Source organism: Tachyglossus aculeatus, chromosome 12, assembly GCF_015852505.1.
Source record: "Tachyglossus aculeatus isolate mTacAcu1 chromosome 12, mTacAcu1.pri, whole genome shotgun sequence".
Classification (NCBI taxonomy): Eukaryota; Metazoa; Chordata; class Mammalia; order Monotremata; family Tachyglossidae; genus Tachyglossus; species Tachyglossus aculeatus.
The window spans coordinates 213,513-234,145 of NC_052077.1; the positions used below are offsets into that span (position 1 = coordinate 213,513).

At 52.4% G+C, this 20,633-nt stretch overlaps 1 protein-coding gene across 1 annotated transcript; it reads left to right on the forward strand.

Moving 5' to 3' along the window:
• The first annotated feature begins 7,547 nt into the window (after positions 1–7,547).
• On the forward strand, positions 7,548–18,388 carry LOC119935542 (kynurenine/alpha-aminoadipate aminotransferase, mitochondrial-like). The gene is made up of 2 exons (XM_038754917.1): positions 7,548–7,584; positions 17,829–18,388. Exons 1-2 carry the CDS (start codon positions 7,548–7,550, stop codon positions 18,386–18,388), a joined length of 597 nt encoding a protein of 198 aa, XP_038610845.1.
• Positions 18,389–20,633: the final 2,245 nt, after the last annotated feature.

Consider the following 20,633-nt stretch of genomic DNA (forward strand, 5'->3'; position numbering starts at 1 on the left):
AATAGTTAGGGTTATTGTTAGGCTTGGGCCTACGGTGATTGCTATGTTTAGAGTTAGGTCTAGGTTTAGGTCAAGGGTTAAAGTTGGGATTCGGATTTGGGCAAAGATAGTTTTAAAGTCAGTGTTATGATTAGTAGTAGACTGAAGGCTAGGCCAGGGTCATGTTTAGGGTCAGGGTTAGTCCTAGGTTTAACTTTGGGAAATGCTGTAGAAATAAGGTTAGGGTTGAGGTTTGGCTTATGATGTAGTTTAGTGTTATGGTTAGGGTTAGCAATCAGACCAGGGCTAAAGTTAGGGAGAGGGTTAGTGATGGGTCTAGGTTTGAGTCTAGGGTTAGACTTAAGTGGAGGGTTGGAGTTATGGTTAGGCCTAGGTATAAGGTTGGATTTATCATTAGCGTTAGGGCTAGGGCCAGGGCAATGGTAGCATTAGAGATAGGGGTAGAGTTAGTGTAAGGTTTGGGTTAGGGCTGATTTAAGGTTAGGTTTGTAGATAGGATTGGGTTTAGGATTAGGGCTGGGGCTAGGGCCGGCAGTATTGTTAGTGCTAGTGTTAGATTTATGGTTAAGGGTTTGGCCAAGGCTAGGGCTAGGGTCAGGGATAGGGTTAGGATTGGGCCTGGGGCTAGGGTTAGTGTTGGGGTTAGGGTTAGGGCTCAGCCTAGGCCTTGTTTTAGGGTTAGATATAGAGATAAGGTTAGTGTTGGGGTTTGTCTTATTTTAAGGTTTAGTGTTAGGGCTAGGATTAGCAGTTGGATTCGGGCTAGGGTTAAGGATAGGGTTAGTGTTAGGTCTCGGTTGGTCCTAGGGTTGAGTTTTTAGGTGAGGGTTAGGGTTAGGATTAGAGCTAGGTTAGGGTTATGGTTAGGGCTAGGGCTAGGGCAAGGGTTAAGATTAGGATCAGAATAGGTCAGGGACTTCTTTTTGGATTTGGTGTAGAGATAGTGTTAGGATTGGGTTTCAGTTGTTCGTAAGGTTTAGTGTTTTGGTTAGGTTTAGCAGTTGGATTAAGGATAGGAGTAGTGATAGGGTTAGCGTTAGGTCTCAGTTTGGGCCTCGGGTTAAGGTTTGGGTTAAGGTTAGAGTTCGGGTTTGGGGTAAGGGTAGTTTTTAGGTTAGTGCTATGATTAGTGGTATACTGAAGGAGGCTAGGCCTAAAGCTAGGGAAAGGGTTAGGGTGATGACTAGTCATAACACAGAGAAGCAGCGTGGCTCAGTGGAAAGAGAACGGGTTTAGGAGTCATGGGTCCTAATCCCGACGCTGCTACTTGTCAGCTGTGTGATTTAAAACAAGTCACTTAACTTCTCTGGGCCTCAATTAACTCATCTGCAAAATGGGGATTAAGATTGTGAGCCCTACGTGGGACAAACTGATTACCTTGTATACCCCCCAGCGCTTAGAACAGTGCTTGGCACATAATAAGCGCTTAACAAATACCATCATTATTATTATTATTAGCTTTAAGGATAAGGTGTAGAGCTAGTGTTAGTATTGTCTTTTGGCTTCTGATGAGCCTTAGTGTTACATTTAGGGTTAGCAATTGGATTGGGACTAGGGTTAGGGAGAGGTTTAGCGCTAGGTCTAGGTTAGGGTTTATGGTTTGGCCTTATGGTTTGGGTCAAGGTTGGGATTAGAGCTAGGGTTAGGGTTAGGGTTAGGTACATGTTTAGCGTTATTGTTAGCCATATACCTAACCTTAACCTTAACCCTAGCTCTAATCAAGGGCCAGGGCTAGGGTAGTGTCTCGTGTAGATAAAGGTAGATCATCATCAATCATATTTATTGAGCGCTTACTATGTGCAGAGCACTGTACTAAGCGCTTGGGAAGTACAAATTGGCAACATATAGAGACAGTCCCTACCCAACAGTGGGCTCACAGTCTAAAAGGGGGAGACAGAGACCAAACATACTAACAAAATAAAATAAATAGAATAGATATGTACAAATAAATTAAATAAATAAATAGAGTAAAAAAATATGTACAAACATATATACATATATACAGGTGCTGTGGGGAAGGGAGGGAGGTAAGATGGGGGGATGGAGAGGGGGACGAGGGGGAGAGGAAGGAAGGGGCTCAGTCTGGGAAGGCCTCCTGTAGGAGGTGAGCTCTCAGCAGGGCCTTGAAGGGAGGAAGAGAGCTAGCTTGGCGGATGGGCAGAGGGAGGGTATTCCAGGCCCGGGGGATGACGTGGGCCGGGGGTCGATGGCGGGACAGGCGAGAACGAGGTACGGTGAGGAGATCAGCGGTGGAGGAGCAGAGGGTGCGGACTGGGCTGTAGAAGGAGAGAAGGGAGGTGAGGTAGGAGGGGGCGAGGTGATGGACAGCCTTGAAGCCCAGGGTGAGGACTTTCTGCCTGATGCGCAGATTGATTGGTAGCCACTGGAGATTTTTGAGGAGGGGAGTGATATGCCCAGAGCGTTTCTGGACAAAGATAATCCGGGCAGCAGCATGAAGTATGGATTGAAGTGGAGAGAGACACGAGGCTGGGAGATCAGAGAGAAGGCTGATGCAGTAGTCCAGACGGGGTAGATTGAATGTTAAGGTTGGGGTTAGGGTTGAGCTAGGATTAGGGTTATGGATAGGATTGGGGATAGGGTTATTGAGAGGGTCGTGTTTAGGTCTAGGTTTGGGCTTAGCTTTGGGTTCAAGGTTAGAGCTTGGTTTATCTTTACCACAGTGTTTACCACAGTTCTGGGCACATAGTAAGTGTATGATAACCGCCATCATTATAATTAGAAGAAGAAAATGGTGAAAGCTTTAATTTTTTTGTTCCAAGCCCCACTGTTCCCAGCTCTTTTGCCTCTCCTCCATTTTCAGACTTGGGTCTGGTTTGGAAGGAGCAGATTCCCAGGCTCTGCTCTCTGCAGCTGAGTGTGACCTCCAGCAGGAGAAAGGGAAAGGGGAGAGAGAGGTCACCAGGTGCCTTGTTCCCTTCTTGTTCCTTTCTCTGGGGATGACCTAGCTGCTGAGGCTGGAGTAAACCAAGGAAGAAATGAAGATATTCCCCTGGCTCTGTCAGAACTGGGATGTGTTTTAGAGGAATGTTAGTGAGAAAAAGAACTGTGGTATTTGTTATTATTATTATTAATGATAATAAGAATAATAATGGTATTTGTTAAGCAGTTACTATGTGCCAAGCACTGTTCTAAGCACTGGGGGAGATACAAGGTTATCAGGTTGTCCCAGGTGGGGCTCACAGTCTTAATCTCCATTTTACAGATGAGGTAGCTGAGGCACTGAGAAGTTCTAAAAAGAATAAGGTCAGTTACAGTCTCTGTCGCACACATGGGCTCACAGTCTAGGAGTAAAGGAAAAAGGTATTTTATCCCTATTTTACAGAAAAGGAAACGGAGGCCCACAAACGTTGTGACAGTACCCAAGATCTCCCAGCTGGCCATTGGCAGAGCCAAGACTAGGACACAGGTCACCTGATGTCCAGTTCCCTGCTCTTTCGTTAGACCACAGAAGAGCCACCAAATGCCCAACGAATTCCCATTCCCCTTTGTTGTGTCAGTCCTTCAACCACCTTAACACTTTTATGGAAAGTGGTTATTACATTTATTCATTTACAGCTTCAGAAAAGTCTTTTCTGAAGTCTGGAGAAGCAGCCTGGCTCAGAGGAAAGAGCTCGGGTTTGGGTGTCAGAGGTCATGGGTTCGAATCCCAGCTCCACCACTTGTCAGCTGTGTGACTTTGGGCAAGTCACTTAACTTCTCTGGGCCTCAGTTCCCTCATCTGGAAAATGGAGATTAAGACTGTGAGTCCCATGTGGGACAACCTGATTACCTTGTATCTCCCCAGCACTTAGAGCAGTGCTTGGCACATAGTAAGCGCTTAACAAATGCCATTATTATTAATATTATTACTGTTATTATTTTTTTTATTTTCCTTCACTGTATATGCCAATAGCTGGAATCTGCCCCCTCCCATTATTTTTCATCTAATAATAATAATGTTAGTAACTGTGGTATTTGTTAAACACTATTTGCCAGGCACTGTACTAAGTGCTGGGGTGGATACAAACAAATAGGGTTGGACACAGACCCTGTCCCATGTGGGGCTCACAATCTCAATCCCCATTTTATAGATGAGGTAATTGAGGCACAGAGAAGTGCAGTGACTTACCCAAGACCACACAGCAGAAAAGTGGTGGAGTTGGGATTAAACCCCCATGACCTTCTGACACCCAGGCCCATGCTCTATCTACTATGCCATGCCTCCTCTCTTCCACCCCATCCCTTCTGTCTCACATTGTTTTTTTTTCCTCAGTTGTTGGGGTTGCTGATCATTTCTCCTCTCCTTCTACCTCACCTCCTGCAGTTCCTATAACTTTTTTTATGGTATTTGTTAAGGGTTTACTATGTGCCAGTCATTGTACTGAGCTTTCATTCATTCATTCATTCGATTGTATTAATTAAGCCCTTACTGTGTGCAGAGCACTGTACTAAGCCTCGGGAAAGTACAATACAACAATAAACAGTGGCATTTCCTGCCCATAACAAGCTCACAGTCTAGAGGCAGGGAGACAGACATCAGTACAAATAAATAAAATTGCAGATATGTACATAAGTGCTGTGGGGCTGGGAGGGGGAAGAGCAAAGGGATTACGTCAGGGCGATGCAGAAGGGAGTGGGACATGAGGAAAAGTGGGGCCTAGTCTGGAAAGAACCTCTTGGAGGAGATGTGCCTTCAATAAGGCTTTGAAGTGGGGAAGAGTGGTTGTCTGTCGGATTAGAGGAGGGAGGGCAATTGAGGCCAGAGGCAGGACATGGGCTAGGGGCCGGCAGCAAGGCAGGCAAGAGTGGGGCACAGTGAAAACGTTAGCACTGAAGAAGCGAAATATGCGGGCTGGGCTGTAGAAGGAGAGAAACGAGGTGAAGTAGGAGGGTTCAAGGTGGTGGAGTGTTTTAAAGTCAATGGTGAGGAGTTTTTGTTTGATACAGAGGTGGATGGGCAACCACTGGAGTGTTTTGAGGAATGAGGTTACATGTCCAGAACGTTTTTAAAGAAAAATGACCCAGGCAGCAGCATGAAGTATGGACTGGAGTGGGGAGAGACAGGAGGTTGGGAGGTCAGCAAGGAGGCTGATGCAGTAATCTAGGTGAGATAGGATGAGTGACTGTATTAATGTGGTGGCAGTTTGGATGGAGAGGAAAGGACAGCTTTTAGTGAATTTTAGTGAATGAGTTCTCTAAGTGGAGTGAGTGTAGATTGAGAATAGAAGGAGGCGCAGAACTGAACCCTGAGGGACTCCCACAGTTAGGGGACGGGAGTAAGAGGAGGAGCTTGCAAAGGAGAATGAGAATGAATGGCTCCGGAGATAAACCCTGGGTTAGATATCAGAATATTAGTCTGGACTCAGTCCATGTCCCACATAGTGATTGGTCTTAATCCCTATTTTACAGATGAGGTAACTGAGACCCACAGAAATAAACTGACTTGCCCAAATCACAGCAGAGCTGGGATTAGAAAACCCAGGTCCTTCTGATTTACAAGCCCGGACTCTTTCCACTCGGCCATGCTGCTTCTCTCCTCTCTGCAGTCTCAAATTTCCTCCTGCTTTCAGGACATCTCTATTTGGGTGTCCCACAATCAACTTCAGCTCAAACATGTACTAAACAACACTCCTCATCTCCCTTCCCAAATATTCTCCTCCACTCAACGTTCCCATCACAGATGACAATACCACCATCCTTACAATCTCTTAAACCCAAAACATTGTCATTGACTTAATCAATCAATCAATCAATGGTATTTATTGAACATTTTCTGTGTGCACTTGGGAGAGTACAATAGAGGGTGTAGATTCAATCCCTGCACTCTAGGGATTTGTAGTCTATTGGGGGAGACAGCCAATGAAAGACAAACTACCCAAAAGGTTAATTCCCCTCAAGTTTAATCAATTAAACCTTGCTTAATGTGAATGTTTAATGTGTGCAGAACCCTACACAAAGCACTTGAGAGGGTACAGTACAATAGAGTTGGTAGACACATTGCCTACTCAGTAGGGGCTTACAGTCTAGAAAGTTTACCTACTTCCTCTGTCTCATTCTGGTCTTTATCCTTGATAACCTCATGGTCAGCCAAAAACTCCTCACCCTCGGCTTCAAGGCTCTCCATCAGCTCGCCCCCTCCTACCTCACCTCCCTTCTCTCCTACTACAGCCCAGCCTGCACCCTCCGCTCCTCTGCCTCTAATCTCCTCCCGAGGTACCAGAATAGCCAGGATCTGGCCGAGGCCGGAGGCCAGAACAAGGCGGAGCTGAAGGGTCACTGTTTGGTTCACGAGGATTACTAGTATCAAGAAGAGTTGGAGGGCCAGGAAAAGAACAAGAAGGTATCCAAGACCAAGAGAAGGAGGAGGCGCAGGATCTAGCAGAGGAGGAGGGCCAGAACCAGGCAGAGGAGAAACTGGATCATGAAGAGGAACAGGGTTAAGACCAGGCTGAAGGCGAGAACCAAGACCAAGCAGAGGATGAGGGCTAGTGCCAGGTGGAGGAGCCAGATGGGGTAGGAGGGCCAGAATCAGGCAGTGGAGAATGGCCAAGACCACGTGGGTGAGGAGGGTCAGTACCATGTGGAGAAGAAGTACCAGGCCCAGGCGAAGGAGGAGACTAAAGATGAGACAGAGGAGGTGGGAAAAAGATCGATGGAAAGAGGAGGGCCAGGAGCAGGTGGAGTAGGAGACCCAGGACCAGATGGAAGAGGGTGGGCCAGGACCAGGCAGAAGAAGAAGAAGTGGATCAGGAGAAGTAGGAGGTCCACGATCTGGAGGAGAACGAAGGCCAGGATGAGGCAGACGAAGAGGACCTGGATCGAGGGAGGAGGAGGGCCAAAACTAGAAGGAGGAGGAAGAGGCGAGCTAGATGGACGAGGAAGGCAAGTACCAGGAGGAGGTCCCAGGAGATCCAGGATCTGGCTGAGGACGAAGGCCAGGACAAGGCGGAGCTGGAGGGCAGTGTTTGGTGGAGGAGGATTACCAGTACCAGGAAGAGTTGGAGGGCCAGGGAAAGAACGAGAAGAAGGCCAAGATCAAAAGAAGGAGGAGGGGCAGGATCTAGCTGAGGAGGAGGGCCAGGACCAGGCAGAGGAGGAACTGGATCATGAAGAGGAAGAGGGCTAAGACCAGGCTGAAGGTGAGAATCAAACCCAAGCAGAGGATGGGGCCAGTGCCCGGTGGAGGGGCCAGATGGGGTAGGAGGTCCGGGACCTGGCAGTGGAGGATGGCCAGGACTAGGTGGGCGAGGAGGGTCAGGACTATGTGGAGGAGGAGTGCCAGGCCCAGGCGAAGTGGGAAAGTAAACATGAGACAGAGGAGGTGGGAAAATGATCAATGGGAGGAGGAGGGCCAGGAGCAAGGGGAGGAGGAGACCCTGGACCAGACAGATGAGGGTGGGCCAGGACCAGGCAGAAGAAGAAGAGGACCAGAAGACGGAGGAGGGCCAAGATCTGGAGGAGAAAGAAGGCCAGGATGACGCAGAGGAAGAGGACCTGGATCGAGGGAGGATGAGGGCAAAGACTAGGACGAAGAGCAGGCGGCCTAGATGGACAAGGAAGGCAAGTACCAGGCGGAGGTCATAGGTGAGCCAGGATCTGGCCGAGGACAAAGGCCAGGATTAGTCAGAGAAGGAGGGCCTGTGTTTGGTGGAGGATTACCAGTACCAGGAAGAGTTGGAGGGCCAAGAAGAGAAAGAGAAGGACGGCCAAGACCAAGAGAAAGAGGAGGCGCAGGATCTAGCAGAGGAGGAGGGCGAGGACCAGGCAGAGGAGGAACTGTATCATGAGGAGGAATATGGTTAAGACCAGGCTGAAGTCAAGAACCAGGACCAAGCAGAGGATGAGGGCCAGGGTCAAGTGGAGGAGCCAGATGGGTAGGAGAGCCAGGACCAGGCAGTGGAGAATGACCAGGACCAGGTGGGTTAGGAGGGTCAGAACCTTGTGGTGGAGGAGGGCGAGGCCCAGGCGAAGAAGGAGAGAGTAAAGATGAGACATATGAGGTGGGGAAAACATCATTGGGAGGAGGAGAGCCAGGAGCAGGTGGAGGAGGAGGCCCAGGAACAGAGGGAAGAGGGTGGTCCAGGACCGGGAGGAATAAGAAGAGGATCAGCAGTAGTAGGAGGTCCACGATCTGGAGGAGAAGGAAGGCCAGGATGAGGCAGACGAAGAGGACCTGGATCGAGGGTGGAGGAGGGCCAAAGCTAGGAGGAGGAGGAGGCGAGCTAGATGGATGAGGAAGGCAAGTACCAGGTGGAGGTCCCAGGAGATCCAGGATCTGCCCGAGGACGAAGGCCAGGACAAGGCGGAGCTGGAGGGCCAATGTTTGGTGGAGGAGGATTACCAGTACCAGGAAGAGTTGGAGGGCCAGGAAAAGAAAGAGAAGGAGGCCAAGACCAAGAGAAGGAAGAGGCACAGGATCAAGCAGAGGAGGTGGGCCAGGACTAAGCAGAGGAGGAACTGGATCATGAGGAGGAAGAGGGTTAAGACCAGGCAGTAGGCGAGAACCAAGACCAAGCAGAGGATAAGGGCCAATGCCCGGTGGAAGAGCCAGATGGGGTAGGAGGGCCAGACCAGGCGGTGGGGAATGGCCAGGACCAGGTGGGTGAGGACGGTCGGAACGATGTGGAAGAGGAGTGCCAGGCCCAAGCGAAGGAGGGGAGTGAAGATCAGACAGAGGAGGAGCAAAAAGGTCATTTGGAGGAGGAAAGCTAAGAGCAGGTGAAGGAGGATGCCCAGGACGAGACGTAAGGGGGTGGGCGAGGACCAGGTAGAAGAAGAGGACGAGGATCAGCAGAAAGAGGAGGACCAGGATCTGGAGGAGGAGGAAGGCCAGGATGAGGCAGAGGAAGAGGACCTGGACCGAGGGAGGAGGAAGGCCAAGACTAGGAGGAGGAGGAGGCGACCTAGATGGACGAGGAAGGGAAGTAGCAGTTGGAGATCCCAGGAGATCCAGGATCTGTCCTAGGACGAAGGCCAGTAGCCGGAGCAGGAGGGCCAGCGCTTGGTAAAGGAAGATTAGCAGTACCAGGAAGAGATGGAGGGCCTGGAAAAGAACGAAAACGAGGCCAAGACCAAGAGAAGGAGGAGGCGCAGGATCTAGGTGAGGAGGAGGGCCAGGACCTGGCGGAGGAGGAACTGGATCATGAGGAGGAAGAGGGTTAAGAGCGGGCTGAAGGCGAGAACCAAGACCAAGCAAAGGGTGAGGGCCAGTGCCCGGTGGAAGAGCCAGATGGGGTAGGAAAAGAACGAGAAGGAGTCCAAGGCCAAGAATAGGAGCAGGCGCAGGATCTAGCTGAAGACGTGAGCAAGGGCCAGGCAGAGGAGGAACTGGATTAAGAGGAGGAAGAGGGTTAAGACCAGGCTAAAGACGAGAACCAAGACTAAGCAGAGGATGAGGGCCAGTGCCAGGTGGAGGAGCCAGATGGGGTAGGAGGGCCAGGAACAGGCAGTGGAGGATGGCCAAGACCAGGTGGGTGAGGATGGTCAGTACCATGTGGAGGAGGAGTGCCAGGCCCAGCCGAAGGAGGGGAGTGAAGATCAGACAGAGGAGAAGGCAAAAAGTTCATTTGGAGGAGGAGAGATAGGAGCAGGTGGAGGAGGAGGCCCAGGACCAGACGGAAGGGGGTGGGCAAGGACCAGGTAGAAGACGAGGACGAGGATCAGCAGAAGGAGTAGGGCCAGGATCTGGAGGAGAAGGAATGCCAGGATGGGGCAGAGGAAGAGGACACCATCGTGCCTCGTTCTCGCCTGTCCCGCCGTCTACCCCCGGCCCACGTCATCCCCCAGGCCTGGAATGCCCTCCCTCTGGCCATCCGTTAAGCTAGTTCTCTTCCTCTCTTCAAAGCCCTACTGAGAACTCACCGTCTCCAGGAGGCTTTCCCAGACTGAGCCCCTTCCTTACTCTCCCTTTCTTCCCCCTCTCCATGCCCCCGTCTTACTTCCTTCCCTTCCCCACAGCACCTATATATATGTATATACGTTTGTACATATTTATTACTCTATTTATTTATTTTACTTGTACATATCTATTCTATTTCTTTTATTTTGTTAATTTGTTTGGTTTTGTTCTCTGTCTCCCCCTTCTAGACTGTGAGCCCACTGTTGGATAGGGACTGTCTCCATATGTTGCCAACTTGTACTTCCCAAGCGCTTAGTACAGTGCTCTGCACACAATAAGCGCTCAATAAATATGATTGATGGATTGATTGATTGACCAGGACCGAAGGAGGAGGAGGGCCAAGACTAGGAGGACGAGGAGGCGATCTAGATGGACGATGAAGGCAAGTACCAGTTGGAGGTCCCAGGAGAGCCAGGATCTGGCAGAGGACGAAGGCCAGGAGTAGCGGGAGTAGGAGGGCCAGTGTTTGGTGGAGGAGGATTACCAGTACCAGGAAGAGTTGGAGGGCCTGGAAACGAACGAGAAGGAGGCCAAGACCAAGAGAAGGAGGAGGCGCCGGCTCTAGAGGAGGAGGAGGGCCAGGACCAGGCAGGGGAGGAACTGGATCATGAGGAGGAAGAGGGTTAAGACCAGGCTGAAGACGAGAACCAAGACCAAGCAGAGCATGAAGGCCAGTGACAGGTGGAGGAGCCAGATGAGGTAGGAGGGCTAGGACCAGGCAGTGGGGAATGGCCAAGACCAGGCGGGCGAGGAGGGTCAGGACCATGTGGTGGAGGAGGGCCAGACCCAGGCGAAGAAGGAGAGTAAAGATGAGACAGAGGAGGAGGGAAAAAGATCATTGGGAGGAGGAGAACCAGGAGCGTGTGGAAGAGGAGGCCCAGGACCAGACGGAAAAGGGTGGGCCAGGAACAGGCAGAAGAAGAAGAAGAGAATTAGCAGAAGTAGGAGGTCCACGATCTGGAGGAGAAGGAAGGCCAGGATGAGGCAGACGAAGAGTACATGGAGCGAAGGAGTAGGAGGGCCAAAGCTAGGAGGAGGAGGAGGCGACCTAGATGGAGGTCCCAGGAAAGCCAGGATCTGGCCGAGGACGAAGGCCAGGACAAGACGGAGCTGAAAGGCCAGTGTTTGGTTCAGGAGGATTACTAGTACCAGGAAGTGTTGGAGGGCCAAGAAAACAACAAGAAGGAGGCCAAGACCAAGAGGAGGAGGAGGCGCAGGATCTAGCAGAGGAGGAGGGCCAGGACCAGTCAGAGAAGGAACTGGATCATGAAGAGGAAGAGGGTTAAGACCAGGCTGAAGGCAAGAAGCAAGACCAAGCAGAGATTAAGGGCCAGTGCCAGGTGGAAGAGCCAGATGGGGTAGGAGGGTCAGAACCAGGCAGTGGAGGACGGACAAGAGCAGGCGGGTGAGGAGGGTCAGGACCATGTGGAATAGGAGTGCCAGGCCCAGGCGAAGGAGGAGAGTAAAGATGAGACAGAGGAAGTGGGGAAAAGATCAATGGGAGGAGGAGGGCCAGGAGCAGGTGGAGGAGGAGACCCAGGACCAGACGGATGGGGGTGGGCCAGGACAAGACAGAAGAAGAAGAAGAGGACCAGAAGAAGGAGGAGGGCCAGGATCTGGAGGAGAAAGAAAGCCAGGATGACGCAGAGGAAGAGGACCTGGATCGAGGGAGGAGGAGGACAAAGACTAGGAGGAAGAGGAGGCAGCCTAGATGGACAAGGAAGGGAAGTACCAGGTGGAGGTCAAAGGTGAGCCAGGATCTGGCCGAGGACAAAGGCCAGGACTAGACGGAGAAGGAGGGCCAGTGTTTGGTGGAGGAGGATTACCAGTACCAGGAAGAGTTGGAGGGCCAGGAAGAGAGAGAGAAGGACGGCCAAGACCAAGAGAAAGAGGAGGCGCAGGATTTAGCAGAGGAGGAGGGCCAGGACCAGGCAGAGGAGGAACTGGATCATGAAGAGGAAGAGGGATAAGACGAGGCTGAAGGCAAGAACCAAGGCCAAGCAGAGGATGAGGGCCAGGGTCAGGTGGAGGAGCCAGATGGGGTAGGAGGGCCAGGACCAGGCAGTGGAGAATGGCCAAGACCAGGTGGGTGAGGAGGGTCAGGACCATGTGGTGGAGGAGGGCGAGGCCCAGGCGAGGAAGGAAAGTAAAGATGAGCCAGAGGAGGTTGGGGATCATTGGGATCATTGGGAGGAGGAGAGCCAGGAGCAAATGGTGGAGGAGGCCCAGGAACAGACGGAAGAGGGTGGGCCAGGACCAGGCAGAAGAAGAATAGGATCAGCAGAAGTAGGAGGTCCACCATCTGGAGTAGAAGGAAGGCCAGGATGAGGCAGAGGAAGAGGATCTGGATCGAGGGAGGAGGAGGGCCAAAAGTTGGAGGAGGAGGAGGCGAGCTAGATGGACGAAGAAGGCAAGTACCAGGTTGAGGTCCCAGGAGATCCAGGATCAGGCAGAGGATGAAGGCCAGGACAAGACGGAGCTGGAGGGCCAGTGTTGGGTGGAGGAGGATTACCAGTACCGGAGGGAGTTGGAGGGCAAGGAAAAGAACGAGAAGGAGGCCAAGACCAAGAGGAGGAGGAGGCGCAGGATCTAGCTGCATAGGATGAGAGCCAGTGCCCGGTGGAAGAGCCAGATGGGGTGGGAGGGCTAGGACCAGGCAGTGGAGAATGGCCAAGACCAGGTCGGTGAGGACGGTCAGAACGATGTGGAGGAGGAATGCCAAGCACTGGCGAAGGAGGGGAGTGAAGATCAGACAGAGGAGGAGTCAAAAAGGTCATTTGGAGGAGTAGAGCTAGGAGCTGGTGGTGGAGGAGGCCCAGGACCAGACGGAAAGGGGTGGGCCAGGACCAGGTAGAAGAAGAGGACGAGGATCAGCAGAACGAGGAGGGCCAGGATCTGAAGGAGGAGGAAGGCCAGGATGAGACATAGGAAGAGGACCTGGACCGAGGGAAGAGGAGGGCCAAGACTAGGAGGAGGAATAAATCCTCCCTTCAAGGCCCTACTGAGAGTTCACCTCCTCCAGGAGGCCTTCCCAGACCTAGCCTCCTCCCTCCTCTCCCCCTCGTCCCCCTCTCCATCCCCCCGTCTTACCTCCTCCCTTCCTCACAGCACCTGTATAAATGAATATATGTTTGTACATATTTATTACTCTATTTATTTTACTTGTACATATCTATTCTATTTATTTTATTTTGCTAATATGTTTGGTTTTGTTCTCTGTCTCCCCCATCTAGACTGTGAGCCCACTGTTGGGTAGGGACTGTCTCTATATGTTGCCAACTTGTACTTTCCAAGCGCTTAGTACAGTGCTCTGTACACAGTAAGCGCTCAATAAATACGATTGATTGATTGAATAGGCGACCTAGATGGACGAGGAACCTCCAATGGCTACCAATCAATCTGCGCATCAGGCAGAAACTCCTCACCCTGGGCTTCAAGGCTCTCCATCACCTCGCCCCATCCTACCTCACCTCCCTTCTCTCCTTCTACTGCCCAGCCCGCACCCTCCGCTCCTCCGCCGATAATCTCCTCACCGTACCTCGTTCTCGCCTGTCCCGCCATCGACCCCCGGCCCACGTCATCCCCCGGGCCTGGAATGCCCTCCCTCTGCCCATCCGCCAAGCTAGCTCTCTTCCTCCCTTCAAGGCTCTGCTGAGAGCTCACCTCCTCCAGGAGGCCTTCCCAGACTGAGCCCCTTCCTTCCTCTCCCCCTCGTCCCCCTCTCCATCCCCCTCATCTTACCTCCTTTCCTTCCCCACAGCACCTGTATATATGTATATATGGTTGTACATATTTATTACTCTATTTATTTATTTATTTATTTATTTTACTTGTACATATCTATCCTATTTATTTTATTTTGTTGGTATGTTTGGTTTTGTTCTTTGTCTCCCCCTTTTAGACCGTGAGCCCACTGTTGGGTAGGGACTGTCTCTATATGTTGCCAATTTGTACTTCCCAAACGCTTAGTACAGTGCTCTGCACATAGTAAGCGCTCAATAAATACGATTGATGATGATGATGATGAGGAAGGCATGTAAAAGCTGGAGATCTCAGGAGAACCAGGATCTTGCCGAGGACGAAGGCCAGGACTAGCCGAAGAAAGAGGTCCAGTGCTTGGTGGAGGAGGATTACCAGTACCAGGAAGAGTGGGAGGGCCAGGAAAGAAAGAGAAGGACAGCGAAGACCAAGAGAAAGAGAAGGTGCAGGATCTAACAGAGGAGGAGGGCCAGGACCAGGCAGAGGAGGAGCAGTATCATGAGGAGGAAGAGATTTAAGACCTGTATGAAGGCAAGAAACAAGACCAAGCAGAGGATGAGGGCTAGGGTCAGGTGGAGGAGCCAGATAGGGTAGGAGTGCCAGGACCAGGCAATGGAGAAAGGGCAAGACCAGATGGGTGAGGAGGGTCAGGACCATGTGGTGGAGGAGGGCCAGGCCCAGACGAAGAAGGAGAGTAAAGCTGAGACAGAGGAGGTGGGAAAAAGATCACTGGGAAGAGGAGAGCCAGGAGCAGGTGGAGGAGGAGGCCCAGGACCAGATGGAAGAGGGTGGGCCAGGACCAAGCAGAAGAAGAAGAAGAAGATTAGCAGAAGTAGGAGGTCCACGATCTGGAGGAGTAGGAAGGCCAGGATGAGGCAGACGAATAAGACCTGGATCGAGGGAGGAGGAGGGCCAAAACTAGGAGGAGGAAGAGACGAGCTATATTTACGAGGAAGGCAAGTACCAGGTGGATGTCCTAGGAGATCCAGGATCTGGCCGACGACGAAGGCCCGTACATGGCGGAGGTGGAGGGCCAGTGTTTGGTGGAGGAGGATTACCAGTACCAGGAAGAGTTGGAGGGCCAGGAAAAGAACGAGAAGGAGGCCAAGACCAAGAGAAGGAGGAGGCATAGGATCTAGCTGAGGAGGAGGACCAGGACCAGGCAGAGGGGGAACTGGATCATGAGGAGGAAGAGGGTTAAGACCAGGCGGAAGGCGAGAACCAAGACCAAGCAGAGGATGAGGGCCAGTGTCAGGTGGAGGAGCCAGACGGGGTAGGAGGGCCAGGACCAGGCAGTGGAGGATGGTCAAGACAAGGTGGGTGAGGAGGGTCAGGACCATGTGGAGGAGGAGTGCCAGGCCCAGGCGATGGAGGAGAGTACAAATGAGACAGAGGATGTGGGAAAAAGATCAGTGGGAGTAAGGGAGCCAGGAGCAGGTGGAGGAGGAGACCCAGGACCAGACGGATGGGGGTGGGCCAGGACAAGGCAGAAGAAGAAGTAGAGGATCAGCAGAAGTAGGAGGTCCACGATCTGGAGGAGAAGGAAAGCCAGGTTGATGCAGAGGAAGAGGACCTGGATCGAGGGAAGAGGACGGCCAAAACTAGGAGGAGGGTCAAAACTAGGAGGAGGAGGCGATCTGGATGGACGAGGAAGGCAAATACCAGGTGGAGGTCCCAGGAGATCCAGGATCTGGCCAAGGACGAAGGACAGGACAAGGGGGAGATGGAGGGTCAATGTTTGGTGGAGGAGGATTACCAGTACCAGGAAGAGTTGGACGGCCAGGAAAAGAACGAGAAGGAGGCCAAGACCAAGAGTAGGAGGAGGCGCAGGATCTAGCTGAGGAGTAGGGCCAGGACCAGGCACAGGAGGAACTGGATCATGAGGAGGAAGAGGGTTAAGGCCAGGCTGAAGGCGAGAACCAAGCCCAAGCAGAGGATGAGGGCCAGTGCCTGGTGGAAGAGCAAGATGTGGTAGTAGGGCCAGGACCAGGCAGTTGAGAATGGTCAGGACCAGGTGGGTGAGGACGGTCAGAAAGATGTGGAGGAGGAGTGCCAGGCCCAGGCGAAGGAGGGGAGTGAAGATCTAACAGGGGAGGTGGGAAAAAGATTACTGGGAGAAGGAGAGCCAGGAGCAGGTGGAGGAGGAGGACCAGGACCAGACAGATGGGGGTGAGCCAGGACAAGGCAGAAGAAGAAGAAGAGGATGAGCAGAAGGAGGAGGGATAGGATATTGGGGAGAAAGAAGGCCAGGATGAGGCAGAGGAAGAGGACGTGGAACGAAGGAGGAGGAGGGCCAAAACTAGGAGGAGGAGGAGGCGACCTAGATGGAGGAGGAAGGTAAGTACCAGGTTGAGGTCCCAGGAGATCTAGGATCTGGCCGAGGACGAAGGCCAGGAGAAGGCGGAGTTGGAGGGGCAGTGTTTGGTGGAGGAAGATTACCAGAACCAGGAAGAGTTGGAGGGCCAGGAAAAGAACTAGAAGGAGGCCACGACCAAGAGAACTAGGAGGTGCAGGATCTAGCTGAAGAGGAGGGCCAGGACCAGGCAGAGGAGGAACTGGATCATGAGGAGGAAGAGGGTTAAGACCAGGCTAAAGGCGATAACAAAGACCAAGCAAAGGATGAGGGCCAGTGCCAGGTGGAGAGCCAAATGGGGTAGGAAGGCCAGGACCAGGAATAGTAAGATGACCAAAACTAGGTGGATGAGGAGGGTTAGGACCATGCAGAGGAGGGGTGCCACTCCCAGGCGAAGGAGGGGAGTGAAGATCAGACAGAGGAAGTGGGAAAAAGATAATTGGGAGGAGGAGAGCCAGGAGTAGGTGTAGGAGGAGGCCCAGGACAAGACAGATGGAGGTGGGCCAGGACCAGGCAGAAGAAGAAGAAGAGGATCAGCAGAAGGAAGAGGGTTAGGATATTGGGGAGAAGAAAGGCCAGGATGAGACAGAGGAAGAGGCCATGGAACGAAGGAGGAGGAGGGCCAAAACTAGGAGGAGGAGGAGGCGATCTAGATGGAGGAGGAAGGCAAGTACTAGGTGGAGTTCCCAGGAGAGCCAGGATATGGCCGAGGACGAAGGCCAGGACAAGGCGGAGCTGAAGGGCCAGTGTTTGGTTCAGGAGGATTAGTAGTACCAGGGAGAGTTGGAGGGCCAGGAAATGAATGAGAAGGAGGCCAAGACCAAGAGAAGGAGGAGGTGCAGGATCTAGCGGAGGAGGAGGACCAGGACCAGGCAGAGGGGGAACTGACTCATGAGGAGGAAGAGGGTTGAGACGACCTGAAGGAGAGAACTAAGACCAAGAAGAGGATGAGGGTCTGGGTCAGGTGGAGAAGCTAGATGTGGTAGGAGGGCCAGGACCAGGCAGTGGAGAATGGCCAAAACCAGGTGGGTGAGGAGGGTCAGGACCATGTGGAGGAGGGGTGCCAGGCCCAGGCAAAGGAGGAGAGTGAAGATCAGACAGTGGAGGAGGGAAAAAGATCATTGGGAGGAGGAGAGCCAGGATCAGGTGGAAGAGGAGGCCCAGGACCAGACGGATGGGGTTGGGCCAGGACCAGGCAGAAGAAGAAGAAGAGGACCAGCAGAAGCAGGAGGGCCAGGATCAGAAGGAGAAGGAAGGCAAGGATTAGGCAGAGGAAGAAGACCTGGACCGAGGGAGAAGGAGGGCCAAGACTAGGAGGAGGAGGAGGCGATTTATTCTTTCATTAAATCGTACTTTTTGAGCGCTTACTGTGTGCAGAGCAATGTACTAAGCGCTTGGGAAATACAAGTTGGCAACATATGGAGACGGTCCCTACCCAACAGTGGGCTCACTGTCTAGAAGGGGGGACCGAGAACAAAAGAAAAGATATTAACCAAATAAAATAAGTAGAATAAATATGTACAAGTAGAATAAATAAGCAAATAGAGTAATAAGTATGTACAAACATATATGCATTTATACAGGTGCAGTGGGGAAGCAAAGGAGGTAAGGCGGGGGCTATGAATAGGGGGAGGAGGGGGAGAGGAAAGAGGGGGCTCAGCCTGGGAAGGCCTCCTGGTGGAAGTGAGCTCTCAGTAGGGCCTTGAAGGGAGAGAGAAAGCTTGCTTGGCGGATGTGGGGAGGGAGGGCATTCCAGGCCTGGGGGATGACGTGGGACGGGGGTCGACGGCGGGACAGGCGAGAACGAGGCACGGTGAGGAGACGGAACAGCCATTGAGTTTGGGGAAGACATGATGAAGAGAGCCCTCCAGTACTCAGCCTCATCAGGGGTTCCGGAGCTGTTGTCCTGGCTAAAAACGTTTCAGACGAATCTTCATCATCCACCCACCACTCAGTATGGTCCAGACCAAGGACAAATGGAGATATGTGTCACCACAGGCAGCCAGGAAGGACTTTCCAAAGTGTTCGAGATGCTCGTTAATCCCAGAGATAACATCCTCCTAGATGCTCCTGCGTACTCTGGAACACTTGCAGCTCTGAGACTGTTGGGCTGTAACATCATCAACGTTCCCAGTGACCACCATGGAATCATTCCAGATGCCCTTAGAGCGACGCTTTCCAAGTGGAGACCAGAAGATGGACGGAAATCCAACAGCAAGAACCCCAAATTTCTTTACCCCGTCCCAAATGGCGGCAACCCTACTGGAACCTCGTTACCGGTGGAACGGAAAAGGGAAATATATGAGCTGGCAAGAAAACATGATATTCTGATAATAGAAGATGACCCGTACTATTTTCTCCAGTTCAGCAAGCCGTAGGCACCCACGTTTGTCTATGGACGTCGACGGTCGGATCATCAGAACTGACTCTTTCTCTAAAATTCTTCCTTCTGGATGCGGTAACCGAGGCACAGAGAAGTAAAGTGACTGGCCCAAAGTCACACAGCTGACAAGCGGCGGAGCCGGGATTAGAACCCATGACATCTGACTCCCAAGCCCGGGCTCTTTCCACTGAGCCATGCTACTTCCCATAATATCTTCCATTACATCTAAGTCCTATTGAGAGCTCACCTCCTCCAGGAGGCCTTCCCAGACTGCGCCCCCTCCTTCCTCTCCCCCTCTCCCCCTCTCCATCCCCCCCGCCTTACCTACTTCCCCTCCCCACAACACCTGTATATATGTACATATCTTTGTATGTATTTATTACTCTATTCATTTTATTTGTACATATTTATTCTATTTATTTTATTTTGTTAATATGTTTTGTTTTGTTCTCTGTCTCCCCCTTCTAGACTGTGAGCCCACTGTTGGGTAGGGACCGTCTCTATATGTTGCCAACTTGTACTTCCCAAGCTCTTAGTACAGTGCTCTGCACACCGTTAGCGCTCAATAAATACCATTGAATGAATGAATGAATGAATTAGCGGCAGAGGAGCGGAGGGTGCCGGCTGGGCTGTAGAAAGAGAGAAGGGAGGTGAGGTAGGCGGGGGCAAAGTGATGGAGAGCCTTGAAGCCGAGGGTGAGGAGTTTCTGCCTGATACGTAGATTGATTGGTAGCCACTGGAGATTTTTGAGGAGGGGAGTAACATGACCAGAACGTTTCTAGAGAACGGTTGGCCAAGACCAGGTGGGTGAGGAGGGTCAGGACCAGGTGGAGGAAGATTGCCAGGTCCAGGCGAAGGAGGAGAATGATGATTAGACAGTGGAGGAGGGAAAACGATCATTGGGAGGAGGAACGCCAGGAGCAGGTGGAGGAGGAGTCCGAGGACCAGACGGAAGGCGATGGGCCAGGCAGGACCAGGAAGAAGAAGAAGAAGAGGATCATCAGAAGGAGGGCCAGGATCTGGAGGTAAAGGAATGACAGGGTGAGGCAGAGGAAGAGGACCTTGATCGAGGGAAGAGGAGGGCCAAGACGAGGTGGAGGAGGAGGCGACCTAGATGGACGACGAAGGCAAGTACCAGATGGGGGTCCCAGAAGAGCCAGGATCTGGGCGAGGACGAAGGCCAGGAGTAGCCGGAGTAGGAGGGCCAGTGTTTGCTGGAGGATTACCAGTAGCAGGACGAGTTGGAGGTCCTGGTAAACAACGAGAAGGAGGCCAAGATCAAGAGAAGGAGGAGGCGCAGGATCTAGAAGAGGAGGAGGAGCAGGACCAGGCAGACGAAGAACTGGATCATGAGGAGGAAGAGGGCTGGTTGACCAGACCAGGCTGAAGGCGAGAACGAAGTCCAAGCAAAGGATGAGGTCCTGGGCCGGGTGTTGGAGCCAGATGGGGTAGGAGGGCCAGAACCAGGCAGTGGAGAATGACCAAGACCAGGTCGGTGAGGAGCGTCTGGACCATGTGGAGGAGGAGTGCCAGGCGCAGGCGAAGGAGGAGAGTGAAGATCAGACAGTGGAGGAGGGAAAAGTATCATTTGATGGAGGAGAGCTAGGAGCAGGTGGATGAGGAAGCCCAGGACAAGACGGATGGGGGTAGGCCAGGACCAGGCTGAAGAAGAGGAAGAGGACCAACAGAAGAAGGAGGACCAGGATCTGGAGGAGGAGGAAGGCCAGGATGATGCAGAAGATGAGGACCTGGATCGAGGGAGGAGGAGAGCAAAGACTAGGAGGAACAGGAGGCGACCTAGATGGACGAGGAAGGCAAGTACCTGATGGAGGTCCCAGGAGAGCCAAGATCTGTCCGAGGACAAAGGCCATGACTAACCGGAGAAGGAGGGCCAGTGTTTGGTGGAGGAGAATTACCAGTACCAGAAAAAATTGGAGGGCCAGGAAAAGAACGAGAAGGAGGGCCAAGACCAAGAGAAGGAGGAGGCGCAGGATATAGCTGAGGAGGAGGGATAGCAACAGGCAGAAGTTGAATTGGATCATGAGGGGTAAGAGGGTTCAGACCGGGCTGAAAGCGAGAACCAAGACTTAGCAGAGGATGAGGGCCCGGGTCAGGTGGAGGAGCCAGATGGGGTAGGAGGGCCAGGACCCGGCAGTGGAGGGTGGCCATGACCAGGTGGTTGAGGAGGGTCAGGACCATGTGGACGAGGGGTCCCACGCCTGGGCAAAGAAGGAGAGTGA

Coding starts and splice junctions, on each gene's coding strand:
- LOC119935542 (XM_038754917.1), top strand. CDS start 7,548: ATGGACAAGGAAGGCAAGTACCAGGCGGAGGTCATAG. Junction 7,585..17,828: donor GTACCAGGCGGAGGTCATAG/GTGAGCCAGGAT, acceptor AGGCACGGTGAG/GAGACGGAACAGCCATTGAG.